At 49.5% G+C, this 25309-nt stretch overlaps 1 protein-coding gene across 2 annotated transcripts; it reads left to right on the forward strand.

Annotated features, from left to right (window-relative positions):
* The first annotated feature begins 575 nt into the window (after positions 1 to 575).
* Positions 576 to 25085, forward strand: SMO (smoothened, frizzled class receptor). 2 transcript variants are annotated; one of them, XM_019031749.4, is made up of 12 exons: positions 576 to 903; positions 14812 to 15017; positions 16655 to 16864; positions 17062 to 17234; positions 17602 to 17821; positions 17916 to 18039; positions 20216 to 20308; positions 20747 to 20855; positions 21821 to 22006; positions 22429 to 22577; positions 23100 to 23234; positions 23567 to 25085. In XM_019031749.4, exons 1-12 carry the CDS (start codon positions 576 to 578, stop codon positions 23992 to 23994), a joined length of 2361 nt encoding a protein of 786 aa, XP_018887294.3. In that variant the 3' UTR covers positions 23995 to 25085. The 2 variants fall into 2 exon arrangements, with proteins under 2 accessions (XP_018887294.3, XP_018887295.1); XM_019031750.2 differs by lacking the exon at positions 576 to 903 and adding an exon at positions 14051 to 14164.
* The last annotated feature ends 224 nt before the right edge of the window (positions 25086 to 25309 follow it).

Raw genomic sequence — 25309 nt, forward strand, 5'->3', positions numbered from 1 at the left:
GTCCCTCCCCCAGCCTCGGCGCAGGGGGGCCGGGCTTGGCTCCGCGAGGCCCGTGCATTCCAGAGAGCCCAGCGAGCTAGAGCAACAAAGGAGCCGGGTCGTCGGCGGGGAGAGTTCGGGGGGCTGCGGCGCGCTGGGGCGAAGGTGGCTGCTGGGCCGCGGGCTGGCGCGGGGGCGGAGCCGGAGCTGCACTCGCACCCCCGGCCCGCGTCTGGCCTCCCTCGCGGGGCGGGGAGTTGGCTTTAATGGTGGGAGAGGGAATGGGGCTGGGGATTGGGGGCCCAGGGGGCTCCTAGGGCTGAAGACAACTTGGATTGCGAGGCTAGGGCTTGGGGAGTCGTGCATCCCGGTCCGGGCCTCCGCAGCCCAACATGGGCCCCGGGTTCCAAAGTTTGCGAAGTTGGGCGCCGAGGGGCCGGGGCGCGCGGAGCATCCGGGGGGGCACGGGCCCGGATTCTCTGGGCGCACAGGTCGCCTGAGCCGCCTCCGCGGCCGCCGGGGTCGTGCGTGTGGCCGGGGGGCTCCGAGGAGCAGGCGGGGGCGCCGGGGCTTTTGCTGAGTTGGCGGGGTTGGCCATGGCCGCTGCCCGCCCAGCGCGGGGGCCGGAGCTCCAGCTCCTGGGGCTGCTGCTGTTGCTGCTGGGGGGCCCGGGCCGGGGGGCGGCCTCGAGCGGGAACGCGACCGGGCCTGGGCCTCGGAGCGCGGGCGGGAGCGCGAGGAGGAGCGCGGCGGTGACCGGCCCTCCGCCGCCGCTAAGCCACTGCGGCCGGGCTGCCCCCTGCGAGCCGCTGCGCTACAACGTGTGCCTGGGCTCGGTGCTGCCCTACGGGGCCACCTCCACACTGCTGGCCGGAGACTCGGACTCCCAGGAGGAAGCGCACGGCAAGCTCGTGCTCTGGTCGGGTAAGTGCAGCGGAGCCGGGTCTGGGGGACGGGAGGTGCCGCGGTAAGATGGGGGCACCCTTGGAAAGAACAGGCTCAGGCCTGAGTTTCGGAGAGGGCGGGGACAGCACCCGGGAGAGTTGGAGGGACAGAGCCCGAAACTTTGGGGGCAGGTTACGTGCAGGATGGGACCCTCGGTCATGGGAAAAGGAGGGCAAAGAAGTTGACCAAGCGGGTCACAAAGGGCCTGAGCTGGTGGGTGAGCAAAGGATGGCGGGGATGAGGGGCCCGTGAGGAGGTGGCTCTAAGCCACGGGAAAAGACATTTTGTAAGAAGAGGAGATGCTCCACCTACTCTGGAAGCAGGGTGCCGGGGGGATTCAAGGAGGTGTTCAAGACCCTGGGGAAATTGGAGTTGGAGAGGAAAAGGGGAGGGATGACGGTGGAAGAGGTTTAGGCATTTGGAGGGAAGGGTAGGGGGACATGATCGAGTGAAGTTTTGAAGGAAAAGAAACCTCCCTAGTGATGAATTATTAAAAGGTAACCGGAAAGTTCTGGAAATCTTGATTTGGGAGACAGGAAGGAAGCCTAGAGAACTGTGATCTTGTCTGGCTTTCACGGGAGATTTCATCCAGTTTGTGCATCTGAAAAACCGGCCCTCTGACGCATGCAGGAGGTTATGAAGGAATAAGACCTTTCTAACAGTTATTTGTGTTTTCTTTGGAAATTTGGTTACCGAGGCTGGTCAGGGCTGTGGAAGGATGCTTAAGTCTGGAGTGTTGAGAGCCTGTGGACACTTCCATGGTGGTTTGAAGTCCCAAAGCTCCCTCACTGGAGTGGCAGAGTCTGAAAAACTGCACACTGAACCCAAATGTCCTTCCTTAGCAGTGTGGAGTATACTCTCCCCCACCTGTCACTTTTCTAGATGAGTCCTGGAGGGTGCTGAGGAAGGGAGCTGGCCTTATCAGCCCTCGCTTCTAGCCAGTATGATTCTAAAACTGTCCTTGGAAAAAGAAAAGAAAACCAGGAGCCAGGAGCAGAACTGGGAGCCTCCCTCTTTTGACAGGGCTGGGGTACCCCATCTCTTAGCTCTGCCCAGGGGGCTGATGAGGACCCTAATGTAGGGAGTGTATGTAGGCCGCCTGTCATTGACAAGTTCTCGGCCTTTGTCAGATGTTGGACAAGGCCATAAGGTTCCTGGCTTGGTTCAGATGCTGGAGGAGGAACTTGGATGATGGTATCCATGGTACCCATGAGGAAGAGCTGCATCCTTTTTGGGGATCAGGTTCTAAAGTCAGCACAGCACATTAGACAGAAATCGTGTGTAAACAACAGTGGCTTTGAAAACTCTGCAGATTACCATAGTGTAAGGTGGATGTGGTTTTGCATATACACTTCTTTTACGATGTTTGCATACATGTGTTACATGTATACTCATATATAAGAATGGGTATACATAGAAGATAACATAATTGTAATTTTAAAGTTACATTCACGCAAAAGACTGAAATAATAATAATAATAATAGTAAAAAGAACACCAAAGTGAGATTAAGCAAGATTGCTTTGAGCACCACCCAAAATGAGACTTGAGTTTAGGAGCCAGCTGTGTGGAAAGTCCAAATCTCTCAGCACTAGAATCTCACCCAGTTCTGAGTTGCTCATGCTGTCAGAGGATAATCTTTCTGTCCCTCTCTTTATTGATTGTGCAAGGACCCATGGTTTAATTTTCCCAAGCTAAATGCATGTTTGATGTTGCCTCTGTGTAGTTACCATCAGATCAAGGAGGAAGGGTATGAACCTCTTTCCAGCCCACACTCTTGAGAGCAGCTGCTGAGCAGACAGAAGTAGTTTAAGCTGGAACATGTATAAATTAGTACCATCTGCAGGTTGTGCAGGTTGAAATCTCACTATCTGTGCCTTTTGGCAGGGCAGGGTCCTGCAGAGATGCCAGCACTGAGCCCAGCACCGTTAGTTCCATTAGTTCACTATGAGTTCTTCTCTGCCACCAACCACCATCCCTCAGCTCATTCCTGTTTCCATATGTGTTCTGGTTGCACTCTTTCTGCTTGGGACTTGCAAGTAGGGCAGAAGCAGGTGTTGGCTTGAGCTGGGTAATGAGTAGGTAGAGTGAACCCGAGCCTCGTGTGAGAATCACAGCCAGGTCAGCTGGTAGCCTCTGGCAAGTGATTTATCGTGTCCTGAGTTAATGATCTTGATTTTGCATTAGACAGGGTCAGTGTTACCTAGCTCTTAGGGGTGTTTTTGTGGGTGAAGGATGAAGGTGATCTAGGTTGTCTTCATCAGTAAACTCTTGAATGTAGGAACTGGGTCTTCACTTTTTTTCAAAGCCTCTGAGTACTGAGTACACAGCCATGCTTCTATTCATGCATTCAGTTATGTATTGAATGTTTGCTGTGTGTCACATGCTGCGCATGTAAGGATGAAGAATACAGACATGATCCTCTGTCATCAAGAAGAAGACAGGCTGGGCATGGTGCTCACACCTGTGATCTCAGCACTTTGGGAGGCCGAGGCGGGAAGACTGCTCAATACCAGGAGTTTAAGACCAGCCTGAGACCTTGCCTCTAAAAAAAAAAAAAAAAAGGAAGACAGATAATTCAACAGGCTTTGGAAATACCTGTGAAAGGTACTGTGGCATTTTAGGGTACTGAAAAAGCATAAAGGACCCAAGGAACATCCCCAGAAGAACTGGCATTTAACCCATAACTTGACACATAAGCAGGAATTGCCTGGCCGAGGGAGAGTTGAGGTTTGAAGGGATAGGAAGAGGAAATAGCATGTACAAAGGTGTAGAGGTAGGAGGGCTTGGTGCTTTGAAAGAAAGCATAATAGTTGCAGTAGAACTGGATCAAAGCGTGTGAGGGGTGGAATTGTGAGAGATAAGACCTAAAGAATTAGAAAATAAGGGGATTTATACCTCATATTAAGTTTGGATGTTATCCAGGGGATGATAAGGAGCCATTGAAAGATTTTAAGCAAGGGAGAGATGTAATTGTCTTTGCATTTTAGCTGGATCTCTTTGGGTATGGTGTGAAGAAGCCATAGGAGCAGGGAAAGCCTGGAGCCTGGCTTCTTGACCAGGGGATGTTGAAGTAGCCCAAGTAAGAGACGATGGCGGTTGGGACTGGGTAACAGGACAGAGGGAGTGGGCAGATCCCACTAACTTTCAGAGGTAGTGCTCATAGGGCACTGATGAGTTAGATGTGGAGCCTCAGTGAGCAGGAGGCCGCAGGTTTCAGGCTTGGATGGAAGGTGGTGCCATTCCCTTTCACTAAGATAGAGAATGCTAGAGGAGGAAGAAGTTTAGGCAGGAGGTGTGGCTTTGATTTTGGCCGTGTGATTTAGAGATGCTCATTGGACATCTATGTGGAGATTCTCAGCAGATCTGGAAATAGGAATTGCTGGAGAGAGGTGGCCACTGTGTGCTTCCTTGGCCCTGACTACTGAGGCTTTGGAAGGATGCCATTGACTGAGGAAGTTTATAGCTCAGGTTGGTCCAATTTCTAGGTCTGTATAGACCTCAGGTCTTTCCTCTGTCTTTCATCTCTCTGGCCTCAGGCTTCTTCAGTCACTTAGCATCTCTCCCCTTTACAGCTGGAAATGCCTCCTCCAGGGCATTCCAGGCTGACCAGACAAACATAATGTCCAGGCCGTGGTCCACCTTAGGCCAAACCTGGTTTAGTAAGTGGGGCAAAAAAGCAGAGAGGCCTGCAGCTGGCAGTGGCGATAGGTCCCTGAGAGCCAGCACGTAGCCTTCTTAACCACTGCTGTGCTCTGTGTGGTACATAAGTGTGTGGCCCTGTCACCTTGCCCACTTGCAGGTAAGTAGGAGAGAGACAAAGGCTGGGAGGAATTTCTTGTTTGCCTCTCACACATTGAATTGAGGGCTGAGAGGAGGAATGTTTTTGGTGATGGTGGGTTATTTTCAGGGACGGATCAGGAAGAATTTCCTTAGAGCTGTTCCCAAACTTGGCTGGTAATCACAGTCAGTTAAAAAGATATATATGGCCGGGTGCAGTGGCTCACGCCTGCAATCCCAGCACTTTGGGAGGCCGAGGCAGGCGGATCACGAGGTCAGGAGATCGAGACCATCCTGGCTAACACGGTGAAACCCCGTCTCTACTAAAAAATACAAAAAAAATTAGTTGGGCATGGTGGCGGGTGCCTGTATTCCCAGCTGCTTGGGAGGCTGAGGCAGGAGAATGGCGGGAACCTGGGAGGCAGAGCTTGCAGTAAGCCGAGATCACGCCACTGCACTCCAGCCTGGGCGACAGAGCGAGACTCCATCTCAAAAAAAAAAAAAAGATATTTATGTATAGGCTGGGTGCAGTGGCTCACACCTGTAATCTTAGCACTTTGGGAGGTTGAGGCAGGAGCATTTCTTGAAGCCAGGAGTTCGAGACCAGCCTGGGCAACAAAGTGAGACCCCATCTCTAAAAAAAAAAATTAGCCGGGCACGTTGGCACACACCTGTGGTCCCAGCTACACTGGAGGCTGAGGCAAAAGGATCACTTGAACCGAAGAGGTTGAGGCTGCAGTGAGCCATCATCACACCACTGCCCTCCAGACTGGGCAACAGAGCAAGACCCTGTCTCAAAAACACATACATATATATAGATATGTGTGTATGTATACACACACACATATATGTATAGGGAAAATATAAAATACAGAAAAACATACATGGACCTAAATCTTTTTTTTAAAAAAATTATCTTTAATTGATTATTTGAGAAATGGGATCTTGCTGTGTTGCCCAGGCTGGAGCGCAGTGGCTATTCAGAGGCTCACTCATTGTGCGCATGGTGCTTATGGTGCCTGGAATAGCTGGCACTACAGGCATGTGTTCTGTGCCAGCCCAAGTCTTCAATTTTGCTTCAGATCTTTAACTTTTTAATTGTGAATTATAACATGTATGCAGAAAACTGCATAAAACACAAAGGTACTGAATAACAAATAATTATAAAGTGACATCTGGGTCAATAACTAGAACACGGTCAGATCCCTGAAGCTCCCTCTGTGTCTTGTCTAGTCACATCCCCCTCCCCTTGCTCAAGAGGTTTTCAGTAATCACGTCTTTTTTTTCTCTATGGTTTTACCTCCTAGTTTTGGAATCCATAAGCAGTATATTTCAGCTTTGCATGTTTTTGAACTCTGTTCAAATGGAATTTGTACAAAATAATATGCTGTGCATATTATTTCTTGCTTCTTTTACTTTATATCATTATGTAAGATTCATCCATGTTATTGCAGCTTATTTCTTTTTTGCTTGTTTATTTGTTTGTTTTTGTTTTTTTGAGACAGTCTCACTCTCTCACCTAGGCTAGAGTGCAGTGGCGCGATCTCGGCTCACTACAACCTCTACCTCCTGGGTTCAAACGATTCTCCTGCCTCCGCCTCCTGGGGCCATAGGTGCACACCACTGTGCCTGGCTAATTTTTGTATTTTTTAGTAGAGACAGGGTTTTGCCATGTTGGTCAGGCTGGCCTCAAACTCCTGACTTCAGGTGAGCCACCCGCCTCATACTACAGCTTATTTCTTCATTGCTGAATAATATTCCATTATATGAGTATACCCCCAATTGTTTACCCATTTTATTGTCATCTCAAGTTTTTGCCCACTGCAAATAACATTGCTGTGAGTAGTCTTTTATGTATATCCTGGTACAACTGGCACAAGTTTCTTCAGGTATATGCTGAAGAAGTAGAATTGCTAGATAATAAGGCACGCATACTTTAGGCTTTTGCCAAACCATTTTTCAAAGTGGTTGTACCAACTTAACACTCCCACTAGCTAGTAGAAAGTCAACATTGGTTCACATGATTCCCAACCCTTGGTATTATCAGCCTTTTACATTTTTGCCAATCTAGTGGCTATATTGTGGCATATATTTGTGGTTTTAATTTGCACTTGCCTGATTACTAGTAAAGTTAAATGCCTTTTTAAATGTTTACTGGCCATTAGGGTTTCTGCTTTTGGGAAGTGTCTGTTCAAATCTTTGACATATTTTTCTATAGGGGCTATCTGTCATTTTTGTAAGATTTGTAGGAGTTCTTTAAATATGCTAGATATGAGTTTATAGGATTACAAAGGAAATCAATTATATTGACATAATAGTTATCAAATATAAAAATGCAAGTATGTGGGCTTATTTATACAATAAATAAGATCTGGTGCAGGTGTAATAACTACTATAATATCAAAGTGATTATAAGCATTGACATTATTTCGAGATATCTGCAACAAAAATATCTGGTTTCCACTTGTGACAAAGCCACAGGTACTATTAACATTATGTACCGTGGGCCAGGCGTGGTGGCTCACACCTGTAATCCCAGCACTTTGGGAGGCCAAGGCGGGCAGATCACGAGGTCAGGAGATCGAGACCATCCTGGCTAACACGGTGAAACCCCGTCTCTACTAAAAATACAAAAAATTAGCCGGGCGCGGTGGCGGGCGCCTGTAGTCACAGCTGCTCGGGAGGCTGAGGCAGGAGAATGGCGTGAACCCAGGAGGTGGAGCTTGCAGTGAGCCGAGATTGTGCCACTGCACTCCAGCCTGGGTGACAGAGCGAGACTCGCTCTCAAAAAAAAAAAAAAAAGAAAAGAAAAAAAAACAAAAAAAAATTATGTACTGTGATGTGTTGCTTACATTCATAATTGGAGGAAGGGCCAAATTTTAGTTAGGTGTAATTTTTTTCCCATTGAAATTCATCGACCTCTGAATTTTTCCAAGAATCCTTTGTGAACCATAGGGTAAGAATGTTACTTACAGAATATCACTATCTAGTAGAGAGTCTGAGCTATTCTTGATCGTGTGTGTGTGTGTGTGTGTGTGTGTGTGTGTTTTAATAGAGACAGGGTTTGACCCTATTGTCCCGGCTGGTCTTGAACTCCTGGGCTCAAGCGATCCTCCTGCCTTGGCCTCCCAAAATGCTCCTTTGTGTTTTAATATAAAAATACTTGGTGATTTTTTATTGGGATTGCATTGACTATATAGATTAACTTGGAAAAAAAAAGAGACATCTTTACAATACTGAGTCTTCCAAACATTGAACATTTATATATTTCTATTTAGATCTTTCATTTTCTCAATATTCTGCACAGATTTAAATACTTATTATTTGTTAGACATTCCTAGGTACTTGATATTTTTGATGCTGTTGTAAATGATGCCGTTAACATTTATTTCACTTTGTTTGTTGCTGACATATAGAAATAAAACTGGCTGGGCACGGTGGCTCACACCTGTAATCCCAGCAGTTTGGGAGGTCAAGGCGGGGGGATCACGAGGTCAGGAGATTGAGACCATCCTGGCTAACATGGTGAAACCCCATCTCTACTAAAAATACAAAAAGTTAGCCGGGCATGGTGGCGGGTGCCTGTTGTCCCAGCTACTCAGGAGGCTGAGGCAGGAGAATGGCGTGAACCTGGGAGGCGGAGCTTGCAATGAGCCCAGATTGCGCCACTGCACTCCAGCCTGGGCAATACAGTGAGACACCGTCTCAAAAAAAAAAAAAAAAAAAGAAATAAAATTGATGCTTTTAACGTTTATTTCACTTTGTTGCTGATATATAGAAATAAAATTGATTGTGAATTCAGTAAACTTGCTAAATTTATTCTATACACATAGTCATATAATTTGTGAGTAATGAGTTTTGTTTCTTTCTTTCCAAGTCTTATACCTTTTATTTATCCTTATTGCTTTACTGAAGGCTTCCAGTACATTGTTAAATAGACAAAACATCTTAATTCTTGACTTTTCTGGATTCTAAAAAGAAAGCTTTTCTACCCTTCACCATTAAATTTGATGTTTGGTATAGGTTTTTTATAGTTAATTACATTTTATCAGATTAAGAACGTTTTCTCTTATTTCGAATTTGCCAATTATTCTTTTGATCATAGATGGATGTTGAATTTTATCAACTTTTTTTTTTTGGAGACGAAGTGTCACTCTGTCACCGAGGCTGGAGTGCAGTGATGTGATCTCAGCTCATTGCAACCTCTGCCTCCTGGGTTCAAGCGATTCTCCTGCCTCAGCCTCCCAAGTATCTGGGACTACAGGCGCATGCCACCACGCCCGGCTAATTTTTTGTATTTTTAGTAGAGACGGGGTTTCACCGTGTTAGCCAGGTCAATTTCCTGACCTCGTGATCCGCCCGCCTCAGCCTCCCAAAGTGCTAGGATTACAGGTGTGAGCCACTGCGCCTGGCTGAATTTTATCAACTTTTTTTTGTTGATTAAAAAAGGGTCATATGATCATTGAGATGATCATATGATTTTTTTCTCCTTTAACCTGTTAATGTAGTAAATTGCATTGATTGAATTTTCTAATATTAAACCAGCCTTATAACAGTGGTACTCAACCTGACTAGTCATCAGAATCACACAAATAAAAAGTCTTTTTAAAAGTCTAGATCAGCCGGGCGCATTAACACCTATATTCCTGTTTCTCTTTTTGTTTCATATTTTATTAAAATAAAAGAAGTAAAATAATACAGATAAAGCTGATAAAGCTGATATCCCCTCTCTTTCTCTTTTCAGTTTCATATCCTTCTTTTCTCTTCGGAAATCTTCCCCATCCTAGTAATTTGTGTATTTCTTTATTTTGTTTTTAAACTCAAGTTTTTTTTTGTTTTCGTTTTTGTTTTTTTGTAGAGATGGGGTTTGGCCATATTGCCCAGGTTGGTCTCGAACTCCTGAACTTAAGTGATCCACCCACCTTGGGCCTCCCAAAATGCTAGGATTATAGGCGTGAGCCACCATGTCCAGCCTTAAGCTTAATTACTTTTAAAAAATAGGTTATACATGTACATGGCACAGAATTCAAAACGAGCAAGTTAAGTTCTACTTCTGCATCTAGCTACCCATTTTTCCTCTGCAGAAGTAACCACCGACACTGGTTTTTGTGTCCTTTTGGAAATATCCAACATCTATCCAGATGTAGATGTGCTCTCAGTCTCTCCTCTACTGCCCAACCAGTACCATGCTCTATAGACTGCTCTCCACTCAACTGAGTCCATGTAACATGACAACATTGGACATCATTCCATTTCAATGCACATCCTGTCATGCACCCCATAAGGAGATTTTGGTTAACAATGGACCACATGTGATGGTGTTCCCTTAAGATTATAATACCACATTTTTACTGTAGCCTTTCAATGTTTAGATATGTTTAGATACACTGATACTCACCGTTGTGTTACAGTTGCCTGCAGTATTCAGTATAGCAACATGCTGTACAGGTTTGCAGCCTGGAAACCATAGGTTATACTGTATCACCTAGGTGTGCAGTAGGCTATACCATCCAGGTTTGTGTAAGTACACTGTGATGTTCACACAAAGATGACATTGCCTGATGACACATTTCACAGAAGATATCCTCATTGTTAAGCAACATGTGACTATATCTCAACCCTGAATAGTGTTCTATTATAATGGTGTACGTTATTTTACTTGGTTGGTCTCCTATTGATGGATATGGATTCAAGCTGTTTCTACTTTTTTGCTATTACAAAACAGTGCTGCAATGAATAATCTATATTATCTTTGTGAACATGTGAAGTAGAAGTACTAGTATAAAATTTTGGTAGATTATGCCAAAGTGATCTCCACAAGTGTTTACTAATTTTTATTCCTACCAACAAATATAAAAGTGCCAGTTTCTCCCCACACTCTTTATAGTACGGTATTTTCTTTTCTTTTGTTTTTTTTTTTTTTTGAGATAGAGTTTTGTTCTGTCACCCAGACTGGAGTGCAATGGCGATCTCGGCTCACTGCAACGTCCGCCTCCTGGATTCAAGCAATTCTCCTGCCTCAGCCTCCCAAGAAGCTGGGATTACAGGCGCCCACCACCACACCTAGCTAATGTTTGTAGTTTTTTAGTAGAGACGGGTTTTCACCATGTTGGCCAGGCTTGTGTAGAACTCCTGACCTCAGGTGGTCCACCCGCCTCGGCCTCCCAAACTGTTGGGATTACAGGCGTGAGCCACCACCATGCTCAGCCTTCTTTATGTTTTTAAAGGCCATTAAATGGCCTTGAGTCCAGGAGTTCAAGACCAGCCTGAGCAACATGGTGAAACCTTGTCTACAGAAAAATACAAAAATTCGCCAGGTGTGGTGGTGTGAGCCTGTAGTCTTTGCTACTTAGGAGGTTGAGGTGGGAGGATTAACTGAGCCTGGGGAGCTGAAGGCTGCAGTGAGCCATGATTATGCCACTGTACTCCAGCCTGGGCAACAGTGTGAGACCCTGTCTCAAAAAATAAAAAAATTAAAAAAAATGAAGAGATGTTCGACCTCACTCTTAATAATACAAATGTGGAATAAACTACAACGAAATATTCTTTTTTTAAACTTTTATACTTTTTATCACTTAGTGATAAAGATCAAAACATTTGAAAATGTGATCTGTTATTTGTCTTTAGCCTGTGTGTCTATAGAATTATGCAATTTTTACTGATTTGGAGGAGCTTTGTGTATATAAGGAAATTAGCTCTTGTGATAAGTATTGAAAATACAGTTTTTCAGTGTCTTACTTTTCTTATGATTTTTGTATCGATTTTTCTGAAGTCTTTTGTTTAAATCTTTTATTTCACGATGTGTAGGCTTTGTGTCATTTCAGAAGGCCTTCTCCACTCCAAGGTTTAAAAAATCATTTCCTGGCCAGGCGTGGTGGCTCACGCCTGTAATCCCAGCACTTTGGGAGGCCGAGGCAGGTGGATCACGAGGTCAGGAGATCGAGACCATCGTGGCTAACACGGTGAACCCCCGTCTCTACTAAAAATACAAAAAAAAAAATTAGCCGGGTGTGGTGGCGGGCGCCTGTAATCCCAGCTACTCGGGAGGCTGAGGCAGGAGAATGGCATGAACCCAGGAGGCAGAGCTCGCAGTGAGCCGAGATCACGTCCCTGCAGTCCAGCCTGGGCAACAGAGCGAGACTCCATCTCAAAAAAAAAAATCATTTCCCATCTTTTCTTCTAAAACTTTAATTTTTAGAAAAACAATGTAGTTATTTTTTTATCCATCTGGACTGTTATGTAAGAAATGGGGTAAAGCTCCACCTTATTTTTTCCCCAGATAATTTCTCAGTTGTCCTTTAAGATTTATTTAATAATCTCTCTTTTTCCTGGGGAGTTTTATTTTTAAGGTATGAAACAATATTCACAATGAGGGAAAAAAAGGAAAACAAATTACACATTTTTAAAACCTGATTGTTACCACAGATATAAAAAGATTGAGAAAAATTACAGTTTTTTGTTGTTGTTGTTGTTTGTTTGTTTTAATGAGTCTTGCTGTATCGCCCAGGCTGGAGTACACTGTCGTGATCTTGACTCACTGCAACCTCCACCTCCTGTGTTCAAGCAATTCTTCTGCCTCAGCCTCCCAAGTAGCTGGGACTACAGGCGTGGACCACCACGCCTGGTTAATTTTTAATTTTTTAGTAGAGACAGGGTTTCACCATGTTGGCCAGGCTGGTCTCAAACTCCTGACCTCAAGTGATCTGCCTGCCTCAGCCTCTCAAAGTGCTGGGATTACAGGCATGAGCTACCGCACCTGGCTGACACAACCTTTTTTTTTTTTATTTTTCGAGACGGGGCCTTGCTCTGTCACCTAGGCTGGAGTGCAGTGGTGCCATCTCCGCTTACTGCAACCTCTGCCTCCTGGGTTCAAGTGATTCTCCTGCCTCAGCCTCCTGAGTAGCTGGGATTACAGGCACGTGCCACTACATCCAGCTAATTTTTGTATTTTTATTAGAGACAGGGTTTCACCATGTTGGCCAGGCTGGTCTCAGACTCCTGACCTTGTGATCCACCCGCCTCGGCCTCCCAAGTTCTGGGATTACAGGTTTGAGCCACCATGCCCAGCCGACACAACCTTTTTATTAACTGTCTGATGTTTCTCTAAAGCATTTTACTCCAGAGAGGTCCCCCCATTTTAAATATATTGTGCAATAAAAGTAAACATCCAGTAAAATTGACTTTTTCTTGTACAGTTCTAAGTTTAGACAAACACATAGACTTATGTAACCAGCCACCACATTCAATTCAAGATAGAGAATCGTCCTTTAACCCCCATATATTCTGTCATGCTACTATTTTGTAGGCAAATCCTGCCCTCACCCCAATCCCTGGCACCCACTGCTCTGTTTTCTGCAAGTACCCATGTGCTCAGAATTTCTGGTGACTGTTTTTGGGTTTTTTGTTTTTTGTTTTTTTGTTTTTGAGGCAGAGTCTCATTCTTTTGCCCAGGCTGGAGTGCAGTGGCGCCATCTCAGCCCACCGCAACCTCCACCTCCTAGGTTCAAGCAATTCTCTTGCCTCAGCCTCCCGAGTAGCTGGGATTACAGGCATGTACCACCACAACCGGCTAATTTTTGTATTTTTAGTAGAACAGGGTTTCACCTTGTTGGCCAGGCTGGTCTTGAACTCCTAGCCTCAGGTGATCTGCCTGCCTTTGCCTCCCAAAGTGCTGGGATTACAGGTGTGAGCCACTGTGCCTGGCCAACTGGTGACTGAATTGAGTCAAGTGGGAACTGTTGCCTGAGGACATTGCTTCTTAACTGGCAGGAACTTGCTCTGCACCCTGGAATATACTCTGAAGGCTGGGAGCAGTCAGAGGCCTCAGACAAATAATCATAAGAGTTAACATTTCCTGAGCGCTTACTACATGACAGGTACTGTGCCAAGGGCATTTAAAGCATTATATCACTTTTCACAGCAGTTCCATGAGGTAAATCTATCATCCCCATTTTACAGATGAGGCAACTGAGGCTAAAGATAAAGTACTTTGCCCAAGATCATACAGCCAGGAAAGAGTGGAGCCAAGATTTGGACCCAGACTGGGCAATTGCCATGCACATGCCCCTTACCTCTCTACTATGTTGCCTTCCCCCGAAAAGAGTGGTTACCTGTCTCTACCACCCCCAGCCTGGAAATGTGACCGGCACCCATGTTGGCTCTCACATCCTCATATTCTCTCCTAATGCAACTTCTTGCTTGGGAAATAGATATTGCTGAAGCAGGGTTGATTCAGGAAGGGCTTCTGTGATGGGCAGGGCGGAGGACTAGGCTGGGGGCGGGTGCTGGGAGATTGCCGCCTGTTTCTGTCTTGCTGACAACATTTTTCCCCTCTCCCCACTGGACAGAGCCTCTTCTGTTCCTCTCCATCTGACTTCCTGCTTCCTCCTCTGGCTTTGGAGTGCCTGGCTCCTCTGACTACCTCTTCTTAAGCCCCCATCTCTTCTCTCTCACTCCGCTTGGTAAGAGGAACAAGGGTTCTGGGGTCTGGGCAAAGGGAAACATCTCCTGGCTCTAGCAAATGGGCCCCGTGAGAGTTGGGTGCACCCCTGAAAAGGTAAATCCACCCCGGGGAGCTCTACCAGAGGCATTACCACTCCCTAGCAGGGCATCTGGAAGTGGCAGTTATTTTCTTAAAACTTAAATGATAGTAAGCATACAGAATAGCGCACAGATCATGAGCTTGGTTTCCACAAGGTGAATACACTCACGTAACCAGTATCAGATCAGGAGATAGAATATTCCCAACATACCATGTAACCAGTACCAGATCAAGAAATAAAACATTCCCAGCAGCCCAGAGGTTCCTCTCCAGGCTCCCTTCTAGTCACCATCCCTAGAGTAGAGGGCTGGGGCATTTTTGTTTGTCACAATCACTTCTGGGTTCTACTGGCATTGAGTTGGCAGAGTCTAGTGTCTGCAATGCATGGGATAGTCCTACGGTATAAAGAACTGTCCTGCCCAGATGCACTGTTGAGAAACACTGTACCTGCCAGGTCTGACCAGTGATGGGCTGCAGTGTGGCAAAGGCCTGGAGGACAGGGGTGAAGCTGTGTCTGTGGGTCAGAACGAGGAGAGGCCTTCACTGCAATGCTGTTGCCACCCCCAGGCCTCCGGAATGCCCCCCGCTGCTGGGCAGTGATCCAGCCCCTGCTGTGTGCCGTATACATGCCCAAGTGTGAGAATGACCGGGTGGAGCTGCCCAGCCGCACCCTCTGCCAGGCCACCCGAGGCCCCTGTGCCATCGTGGAGAGGGAGCGGGGCTGGCCTGACTTCCTGCGCTGCACTCCTGACCGCTTCCCTGAAGGCTGCACGGTGAGTGCTCTGTGAGACAAGGTCCAGGCTCTCTGGGTTGGGCAGGACCGGGTATAGGGCAGGGTCCAGTGGGGAGCAGGGGAGCCCAGAGCTTTGTCTCCTGGAGACCCTGAGCCTACAGCCATGGGGTCAACAGGACACAAACTCAAACTGCAGCTCACTGGCTGGATCCGTCTATTAGGGATTCTCTATTTATTTATCAATGATCACATGTTCAGCAAAATGTTTTGAGCACTGGCTCTGTTGGGTGTTTGGTGTTACGGGCATCACGGATGACAGGAGCCTATCAGGAAGTTTCTCATGTATGTTGGGAGTTAAGGCGCGAGCATGTGAAACAGTTAAAGCCACCAAGACAGGGGACATGAGCTAGTTCTGGGTGGTGCAGGAGAGGTCTTCAATGAAAATAATAACAGTAATAATGATGGTAATAATACTAATTAGTCCCGTTTACTATATGCCAAATGCCATTATAATAAGCTCATGCCTGTAATCCCAGCACTTTGGGTGGCCGAGGTGGGCAGATCACCTGAAGTCAGGAGTTCCAGACCAGCCTGGCCAGTGGCAAAACCCTGTCTCTACTAAAAATACAAACATAAGCCTGATGTCATGGTGTGCGCCTGTAGTCCCAGCTACTCGGGAGGCTGAGACACGAGAATCGCTTGAACCCGGGAGGTGGAAGTTGCAGTGAGCTGAGATCGTGCCACTGAACTCCAGCCTGGGCTACAGAGTGAGACTCTGTCTCAAAATAAATAAATAAATAAATAAATAGGCTGGCCAGACACAGTGGCTCATGCCTGTTATCCCACCACTTTGGAAGGCCGAGGCAGGTGGATCACTTGATGAGGTCAGAAGTTCAAGACCAGCCTGACCAACATGGTGAAACTCCGTCTCTACTAAAAATACAAAAAATTGGCCAGACATGGTGGTGGGCACCTGTATTCTCAGCTACTTGGGAGGCTGAGGCAGGAGAATCGCTTGAACCCGGGAGGTGGAGGTTGCAGTGAGCCAAGATTGTGCCATTGCACTGCAGCCTGGGCGACAGAGCCAGACTCTGTCTCTCTCTTTCTATATATATAATATATGTTTATTCATTTAACCCTTAAACCATACCATAAGGTAAGTACTACCATCTTAGAAATGGGGAAACTGGCCGGGTGCAGTGGCTCACGCCTGTAATCCCAGCACTTTGGGAGGCCGAGGTGGATGGATCATGAGGTCAGGAGTTCAAGACCAGCCTGGCCAACCTGGTGAAACCCCGTCTCTACTAAAAATACAAAAATTAGCCGGGTGTGGTGGTGGGCGCCTGTAGTCCCAGCTACTCGGGAGGCTGAGGCAGGAGAATTGCCCGGGAGGCAGAGGTTGCAGTGAGCTGAGATCACGCCACTGCACTCCAGCCTGGGCGACAGAGCGAGACTGTCTAAAAAAAGAAAGAAGGAAAGAAAGAAAAAAAGAAAGAAAGAAAGAAGTGGGGAAACTGAGGTACAGAGAGGCCAAATAATTTGCCAAGCCAGCCCTGGGATTCAGGTCCCGGAAGTGTATCTCCAGCCACCCTGCCATGCTACCTAGATACCTTTCCCTAAACAAGAGGCTCATCCCTGAGCTGCCTTGACACCGCCTTTTCCCATCCCTGGTGCCAGAATGAGGTGCAGAACATCAAGTTCAACAGTTCAGGCCAGTGCGAAGTGCCCTTGGTTCGGACAGACAACCCCAAGAGCTGGTACGAGGACGTGGAGGGCTGCGGCATCCAGTGCCAGAACCCGCTCTTCACAGAGGCTGAGCACCAGGACATGCACAGCTACATCGCGGCCTTCGGGGCCGTCACGGGCCTCTGCACGCTCTTCACCCTGGTCAGCCGCGGGAGGGCAGGCCCGGGGTGCCCTCAGCCTGGAACGTGGGAAGAGAGCCAGAGGGAAGGGGGGCAAAGAGGTCTTGGTGGGGGTCCCCAGGGAAGGGTCATGATCAGAAGGGTCTGGGGCTCAGTTAAGGGTGTCTGTGTCAGCAGAATAACCCTAACCTCGCAGAATGGCCCACTTCTCTCTTCTAGGCCACGTTCGTGGCTGACTGGCGGAACTCGAATCGCTACCCTGCTGTTATTCTCTTCTACGTCAATGCGTGCTTCTTTGTGGGCAGCATTGGCTGGCTGGCCCAGTTCATGGATGGTGCCCGCCGAGAGATCGTCTGCCGTGCAGATGGCACCATGAGGCTTGGGGAGCCCACGTAGGTTTCTTGGGGACCCAGAGGTGAAGGTACAGGGAGGAAGGCTGAAGTGTGCATTTACCCCAAAGGGAGCAGGTGCGTGTAAAACCGAGATCCAGGGCAGGATCTGGCTCTGCCCTACTGCATACTGCATGCAAGGTCTCCAGTGTTAGGATCTTAGTTTCAGAATCAGGACCTTCATGGTTTGTATCTGCTCAAAGGGGCGGCTCCTAGAGCCTCCTCAGATCTGACCTGGGTCCTGTCTCCAAGCCCTGACTTCTGGGAACCTCCAGACCTCAGCAGCCGAGGGTCTGGGCACAGGGTGGGGAGACCAGGTAGAGGGAGTACAGAGTGACCACCTCAAGTGACACGTCACCTCTCTGCACAGCTCCAATGAGACTCTGTCCTGCGTCATCATCTTTGTCATCGTGTACTACGCCCTGATGGCTGGTGTGGTTTGGTTTGTGGTCCTCACCTATGCCTGGCACACTTCCTTCAAAGCCCTGGGCACCACCTACCAGCCTCTCTCGGGCAAGACCTCCTACTTCCACCTGCTCACCTGGTCACTCCCCTTTGTCCTCACTGTGGCAATCCTTGCTGTGGCGCAGGTATAGTGACTGGTAGGAACGGGAGACCTGGATAGGGTGAGTTTGAGGGAGGGGGCCAGTAACCCACCTTGTGTCCCACCCCTTCCTGCCGCAGGTGGATGGGGACTCTGTGAGTGGCATTTGTTTTGTGGGCTACAAGAACTACCGATACCGTGCGGGCTTCGTGCTGGCCCCAATCGGCCTGGTGCTCATCGTGGGAGGCTACTTCCTCATCCGAGGTGAGTGAAGACCAGGCCAGGACCAGTTGGGCAACAAAATGTACTGGGCACTTGCTGCCAGTACTGGGAGCTGCCAGCATGGCTGCCCCCCATGCTGAAACCCCAGCTAGCTCCTATAGGGCCTTCACACAGAGTAGAAGGTGACCCTCTAGGCAGACGAAACACCGTGAGCACTTGCTGCGGGACAGCACCTTTGTACTGGCCAGAAAAATCCATCCCTCTCTCCAGGGCCTTGGCCCAGGGCTCACAGCTTGTTTTTTTGTTTGTTTTTGTTTTTGAGACAGAGTCTGGCTCTGTTGCCCAGGCTGGAGTGCAGTGGCACAATCTTGGCTCACTGCAACCTTCGCCTCCTGGGTTCAAGTGATTCTCCTGCCTCAGCCTCCCCCATAGCTAAAATTACAGGCACGCACCACCACGTCTGGTTAATTTTTGTATTTTTAGTAGAGACGGGGTTTCACCATGTTAGCCAGGCTGGTCTTGAACTCCTGACCTAAAGTGATCCACCACCTCAGCCTCCCAAAGTGCGGGGATTACAGGCATGAGCCACAGTGCCCAGCCTCAGAGCTTGTTAGGTGAAGTTGGGTCAGGATCCAGCCCCAGTCAGCTCCTGGCCGGTGCACTTGTGTGATGAACACCCTGAGTAACCTACTCTGCCCACTTGGACCAACCTGGGTCGTTTGGTTATCTGTGTGCACGTTAATTCGATATGTACTGTCAATCTTCTGGAGCTTGGTTTTCATCTTCTTTCTGCCCCCGGCACACACAGCTCTCACAGCATGCATGGGATTAGTGGTCCCTAACTTTCCTGTCTCATGCTGCCATCCCATAGTAAGCCTCAGCGTCTATTTAGCTCATTGTTGTTGGGTTTTCTTTGTAAACCTCAGTTTCCTCACCCTGAACTGCCAGCCTTCTGTTCAGTCACCTCTTTCCCCTCTTTTTGGCATAGTGTCTGGCCCTCTGATTTGTGCTTCGTTATCATGCTGTCCTAGTATGGTAATCACTAGCCACATGTGTTGAACTAGTCCAGCCTGGGTGCGGCGGCTCACTCCTGTAATCCCAGTACTTTGGGAGGCTGAGATGGACGAATCACTTGAGCTCGGAGTTCGAGACCAGCCTGAACAACATAGTGAGACCCCATCTCTACAAAAAATACAAAAGTTGCCTGGGCAGGGTGGCACATGCCTGTGGTCCTAGCTATGTGAGAGGCTGAGGTGGGAGGCTTGCTTGAGCCCAGGAGGTTGAGGCTGCAGTGAGCCATGATCTTGCCACTGCACTCCAGCCTGGGTGACAGAGTGAGACCCTGTCTCAAAGAAAACAAGACAACAACAAAAAGAAACAAGTCCAAATTGAGATGTGTTGTAAAATGTGAAATACACACTGTATTAAAAAAAAAACTTAGTGGGAAAAAAATGTAAACTATCTCATTAATAATTTGTTACATGGATTACATGTTGAAATGATTTTATTTTGAATATATTAGGTTTGTAAAATATATTGATATTAGTTTTGCTTGTTTCTTTTAACTTTTTTTAAGTGGCCACTAGAAAATTTGCCATATGTATATGGCTCACATATTTCTATGGGAAGGCCGGCATGGTGGCTCACACCTGTAATCCCAGCACTTTGGGAGGCCGAGGTGGGCAGATCACCTGAGTTCAGGAGTTCAAGACCATCCTGGCCAACATGGTGAAACCCCATCTTTACAAAAATACAAAAATTAGCCGGCATGATGGTAGGTGCCTGTGATCCCAGCTGCTTGGGAAGCTGAGGCGGGAGAATTGCTTGAACCTGGGAGGTGGAGTTGACAATGAGCCGAGATCACGCCATTGCACTCCAGCCTGGGCGACAGGGTTCCGTCTCAAAAAAAAAAAATTATATTGGATAGCGCTGTTCTTGAGTCTGTTTTATGCCTTTCCCATCAGAACAGCTTTGATCTGCCCCCTTCTTCAGGGGCAGCTGGGCCACGACCGAGGCTCCCTCTTCTCAAGTGTCTGTCTAGGCTCTGCCCTGGTCTTCTCACCATTTCTCCAGTGTCTCTAGCTCCCCAGGCTTTCAGTTAGCACAGGGGTAATCAGACTTGGGACTCCAGAGCCTTAGGACCCTCCTTCCACTCACCCATCCTTCCCAGCAGGGCAGCCTCACCCCTGCTAATGTCTGAGGTCCCCCTTCTGTTCAGGAGTCATGACTCTGTTCTCCATCAAGAGCAACCACCCCGGGCTGCTGAGTGAGAAGGCTGCCAGCAAGATCAACGAGACCATGCTGCGCCTGGGTGAGTGGCCCCGGGGGACTTCGGTCTGAGGTCCTGGCCAGCCCAACACTGCACCCTCCTGGGGCTATGCGACCGGCAGGATGCAGTAAGTCAGTGGGACAAGTTAGCCATGGGGACAAGGACAAGGGGTATGTGTAGGTGGTAGTGGTAGTGGCAGCTCAAAAGAAGGGGGTCTACTCGGGGGGAGGAATTCAGTCAAGTTCATGCCGGGACTGGTTCCTCCTGCCCACTACATCCCACGTGGCCCCTCCCACAGTTGCTTCAAGTGCCCTTCTTACTTTATTTTAGAGAAAGCAGTTCTTGGACTGAGCCCAGCATGAGTTCGCCCCAGCCCCAGCTGGGTGAACTTTGAGGCCTCAGTGGGGCAGACTCTCTCCTCCCCACTGCTGCTGCGGGACTGGGCTTGGTAACGTCCTGTCCTGCCCCTGTCCTCCACAGGCATTTTTGGCTTCCTGGCCTTTGGCTTTGTGCTCATTACCTTCAGCTGCCACTTCTACGACTTCTTCAACCAGGCTGAGTGGGAGCGCAGCTTCCGGGACTATGTGCTGTGAGTGAGGGGCATGGAGGCGGCAGTGTTGGGAGCTGGAGCCAAGGCCATAAGGACACCCATCTCCACCCACTGGGCAGCAGGGATTTGCCAGGTCCCTGCTGCAGACAGCAGATTCAATGGATGGTGTCTGGGTGCATAAGGCATCAGTCTCCGTAGTTTCTCAAACGTGGCAAACAACCTTCGCATCCCTTCTCATCTTTGCCCTTCCCTCTCCACCCCCTTGGTTGCCCAGCTGGTGCATGTGTGACTGTTAAGCAGCCAGTTCAGCTTCGTCTTCTCTGACTGACACTAAGTTGCCCTCTAATTCTGCGTGCTCTCCTGCAGAGCCTGCTGTAGATCCTGGCACAGGACTAGTTACCTCTCTGTGATAGGTTAATGACCTGCTAATGTCGGCTAGTTTTTGCCTGTGCTTTTTTGTGTCATAATGAGGATGGATTGGAGAGAGTAAGACATTGCTACTGCTGAGAGAAGCACAGTACCCACTGTTACAAGGACAGTCGCTAAAATGGATGCTAGTCCAAGCCCTGACTGCTTCAGGCTCTTCCGTAAAGGTTCCGGCTTCCAGTCTGGGATGCTTTAAACCACAGTGATGCCTGAGTCTCTGCCCCAGAGATTCAATTTAATTGTCTGGGGTGGGTCCCAGGCATCAGTAGCTATTAAAAGCTCCCCAGTTGATTCTAATGAGCACCCAGGGTTGAGATCAGTGCTGTGGAGCTTAGCCCTTTCTAAAGCTTTTGGATTGATTGTCTGAGTCTACCCAGTAGACTCAGAAAACCCCACCTGTAGTCCCAGCTACTTGGGAGGCTGAAGCAGGAGATTGCCTGAGCCCAGGAGTTGGAAGCTGCAGTGGGCTGTGATCACGCCACCGCACTCTAGCCTGGGTGACAGAGCAAGATCCTATCTCAAAAAAAGAGAGAGGAAAAGAAAGGAAAGCCTCACCTGTCTACGTTCCCTCACTGTAGATGTCAGGCCAATGTGACCATCGGGCTGCCCACCAAGCAGCCCATCCCTGACTGTGAGATCAAGAATCGCCCGAGCCTTCTGGTGGAGAAGATCAACCTGTTTGCCATGTTTGGAACTGGCATCGCCATGAGCACCTGGGTCTGGACCAAGGCCACGCTGCTCATCTGGAGGCGTACCTGGTGCAGGTGGGCATGGCAGCCAGCCCCTCCTGCCCTGCCCGCCTCACCCTCAGCCTTGGGACCCCATCTTTAGGTTTTGTCGGGTCCGGCCTCTAACACAACCTTGGTCAGTGGTTCACTGCTGCCCCCTGGTGGCACCTTCTGTCCTTGGGTGGCCTGATGCCTGGGCCTGGGCCTGGGCCTGGGCCAAGGGCAGAGCCAGCTGCCATCATCTTTTAAGAGCGGAGTGATTGGAGGGCTGGGCACACAGGAGCTCTGCATTCTGGCCCCACTTCTTTGCAGAGAAGGCCTCTACTCCTGAGTCCTTGAAGGACTTGAGGCCCTTGGGAGCCTCCTTCTCTGGAAAGAATGGCATCGCTGGCCCTTCCCAAGATTTGATGGGAAGTGGCAGCTTCTTCACGCTCCTTCCCTATCCCTTCTGCTCTCAGGTTGACTGGGCAGAGTGACGATGAGCCAAAGCGGATCAAGAAGAGCAAGATGATTGCCAAGGCCTTCTCCAAGCGGCATGAGCTCCTGCAGAACCCAGGCCAGGAGCTGTCCTTCAGCATGCACACTGTGTCCCACGACGGGCCCGTGGGTGAGCCTCACCCCTCCTCCACCGGAGCCGCCTGGCCCCGCACTGCCCATGTGCTAGTCTCTCCCAGCCTGCTGGGGGCACACAGATTATTTGGAAGACCGACTGTGAGGAGCAAGGTGCTCCCTCCATCACTCACACACCCATTCTTCCCCCGGCCCCTCCTACCCTCTGGGGGGCTCTCCCCTCTCTGTTTCTGCCCCTGGGTCTGCTTGCCGGTGCTTGGGTTCCAAGAAGACTCCCCTCCCTCTCCCTTCTCATAAATTCTCCAGTTGCTCTCCCTGGGCAAGAGTAAGTCAGGGTTCCAAGAACTGGATTTCTGGCCTCCAGTTAGGCCCTTTGGGGACGTGAGGCCCTTCTCTTCAGATTCTGAAGGGGTAGAGATCACCGTGGTTACAGGGTGAGCTTTCTCTGGTGAGCAGGAGGGACTGGCTGTGGGAAGATGAATGGCACTGAGTATGGGAGGCACTGCCAGGGACCGGGAAGTCACTATTCCTTCTCCTTTCCTTCCTTCCATTCCCACAGCGGGCTTGGCCTTTGACCTCAATGAGCCCTCAGCTGATGTCTCCTCTGCCTGGGCCCAGCATGTCACCAAGATGGTGGCTCGGAGAGGAGCCATACTGCCGCAGGATATTTCTGTCACCCCCGTGGCAACTCCAGGTATGAGAGTTCAAGCTTCTGGAGGAAGGTGGGGGGTGGGGGGAGCACAGAGGCTGGGGGCTTCTGGGACTGGAGTACAGGGGCTGTCGGAGGAGGAGGAAGAGGAAGGAAAGGCCCCAGAGGATCTGAAGAGTGGGGCTGAGGCTCTAAGAGTCTAGAGACCTGGGCCCCAGAACTAACAGGTTAAGTGCTCCCAGGGGAGCGGGGGTGGCGTGGACAGAGCCAGGGCCCCAGGCTCATGTTGTCTCTCCTCCTGTCAGTGCCCCCAGAGGAGCGGGGGTGGCGTGGACAGAGCCAGGGCCCCAGGCTCATGTTGTCTCTCCTCCTGTCAGTGCCCCCAGAGGAACAAGCCAACCTGTGGCTGGTTGAGGCAGAGATCTCCCCAGAGCTGCAGAAGCGCCTGGGCCGGAAGAAGAAGAGGAGGAAGAGGAAGAAGGAGGTGTGCCCGCTGGCGCCGCCCCCTGAGCTTCACCCCCCTGCCCCTGCCCCCAGTACCATTCCTCGACTGCCTCAGCTGCCCCGGCAGAAATGCCTGGTGGCTGCAGGTGCCTGGGGAGCTGGGGACTCTTGCCGACAGGGAGCGTGGACCCTGGTCTCCAACCCATTCTGCCCAGAGCCCAGTCCCCCTCAGGATCCATTTCTGCCCAGTGCACTGGCCCCCATGGCATGGGCTCATGGCCGCCGACAGGGCCTGGGGCCTATTCACTCCCGCACCAACCTGATGGACGCAGAACTCATGGATGCAGACTCGGACTTCTGAGCCTGCAGAGCAGGACCTGGGACAGGAAAGAGAGGAACCAATACCTTCAAGGCTCTTCTTCCTCACCGAGCATGCTTCCCTAGGATCCCGTCTTCCAGAGAACCTGTGGGCTGACTGCCCTCCGAAGAGAGTTCTGGATGTCTGGCTCAAAGCAGCAGGACTGTGGGAAAGAGCCTAACATCTCCATGGGGAGGCCTCACCCCAGGGACAGGGCCCTGGAGCTCAGGGTCCTTGTTTCTGCCCCACCAGCTGCAGCCTGGTTGGCAGCATCTGCTCCATCGGGGCAGGGGGTATGCAGAGATTGTGGTGGGGCAGGAACGGTGGAGGCAGAGGTGACAGTTCCCAGAGTGGGCTTTGGTGGCCAGGGAGGCAGCCTAGCCTATGTCTGGCAGATGAGGGCTGGCTGCCGTTTTCTGGGCTGATGGGTGCCCTTTCCTGGCAGTCTCAGTCCAAAAGTGTTGACTGTGTCATTAGTCCTTTGTCTAAGTAGGGCCAGGGCGCTGTATTCCTCTCCCAGGTGTTTGTGGGGCTGGAAGGACCTGCTCCCACAGGGGCCATGTCCTCTCTTAATAGGTGGCCCTACCCCAAACCCATCTTTTGTTCTCCTATATCCTCCTCCTGTTCCATTTCAGTTCAGTTTCAGCGGTGCCAACCTCTTTGCGTTTCCATTTTGTTGATGAGGACCCAGAGCTGCTGCACACACTCACCTCTAACCCCCTCCCGTCGCTGCTGGGCCCCATCTCCACAGGAGAGACTGGTTCAGCTCTAGGGCCTCAGTCTGGAGTGGGATAGGAGCAGTGAGTGACAAAGCCTCTGAAAGATGCATCATCTCTTCCTCATACCCATTCAGTGGGGGATGGGTCCTCTAGACTTGAGGGGCTACCCTGGGAAGCTGCTGTAGCTTCAGCCAGGCAAGAAAGCTTCCTTCAACCTGCATAGCCGGTGGGTGAGGAGATTCCCACCTTCCATAGCCTCCAAACATGTTCCCAAGGCCCCACTTTCAAGAATCAGACAGCAGGAAGCCATAGATGCTGGCTGGGTTCCAGGTTATGGGGAGAAGAAATACAGTCAATAAAAGGTTTTTGTATAAACTCTTGGTGTGTTTTTCCTTTTTTTTTTCTTTTTCTTTTTCTTTCTTTCTTTTTTTTTTTTTTTTAATTGAGATAAAAGTCTCACTCTATCCCCCAGGCTGGAGTGCAGTGACATGATATTGGCTCACTGCAACCTCCGTCTCCTGGGTTCAAGCAATTCTGCCTCAGCCTCCTGAGTAGCTGGGATTACAGGTGCCTGCCACCACACCCAGCTAATTTTTGTA

Source organism: Gorilla gorilla, chromosome 6 (assembly GCF_029281585.2).
Source record: "Gorilla gorilla gorilla isolate KB3781 chromosome 6, NHGRI_mGorGor1-v2.1_pri, whole genome shotgun sequence".
NCBI lineage: Eukaryota > Metazoa > Chordata > Mammalia > Primates > Hominidae > Gorilla > Gorilla gorilla.

Bases quoted from the DNA above. Each gene is read 5' to 3' on its own strand.
- SMO (XM_019031749.4), top strand. From the start codon at position 576: ATGGCCGCTGCCCGCCCAGCGCGGGGGCCGGAGCTCCAGCTCCTGGGG. The intron at 15,018-16,654 runs GTGAGTGCTCTG...CCCTGGTGCCAG, and splicing joins GCTTCCCTGAAGGCTGCACG to AATGAGGTGCAGAACATCAA. The intron at 18,040-20,215 runs GTGAGTGAAGAC...CCTTCTGTTCAG, and splicing joins AGGCTACTTCCTCATCCGAG to GAGTCATGACTCTGTTCTCC.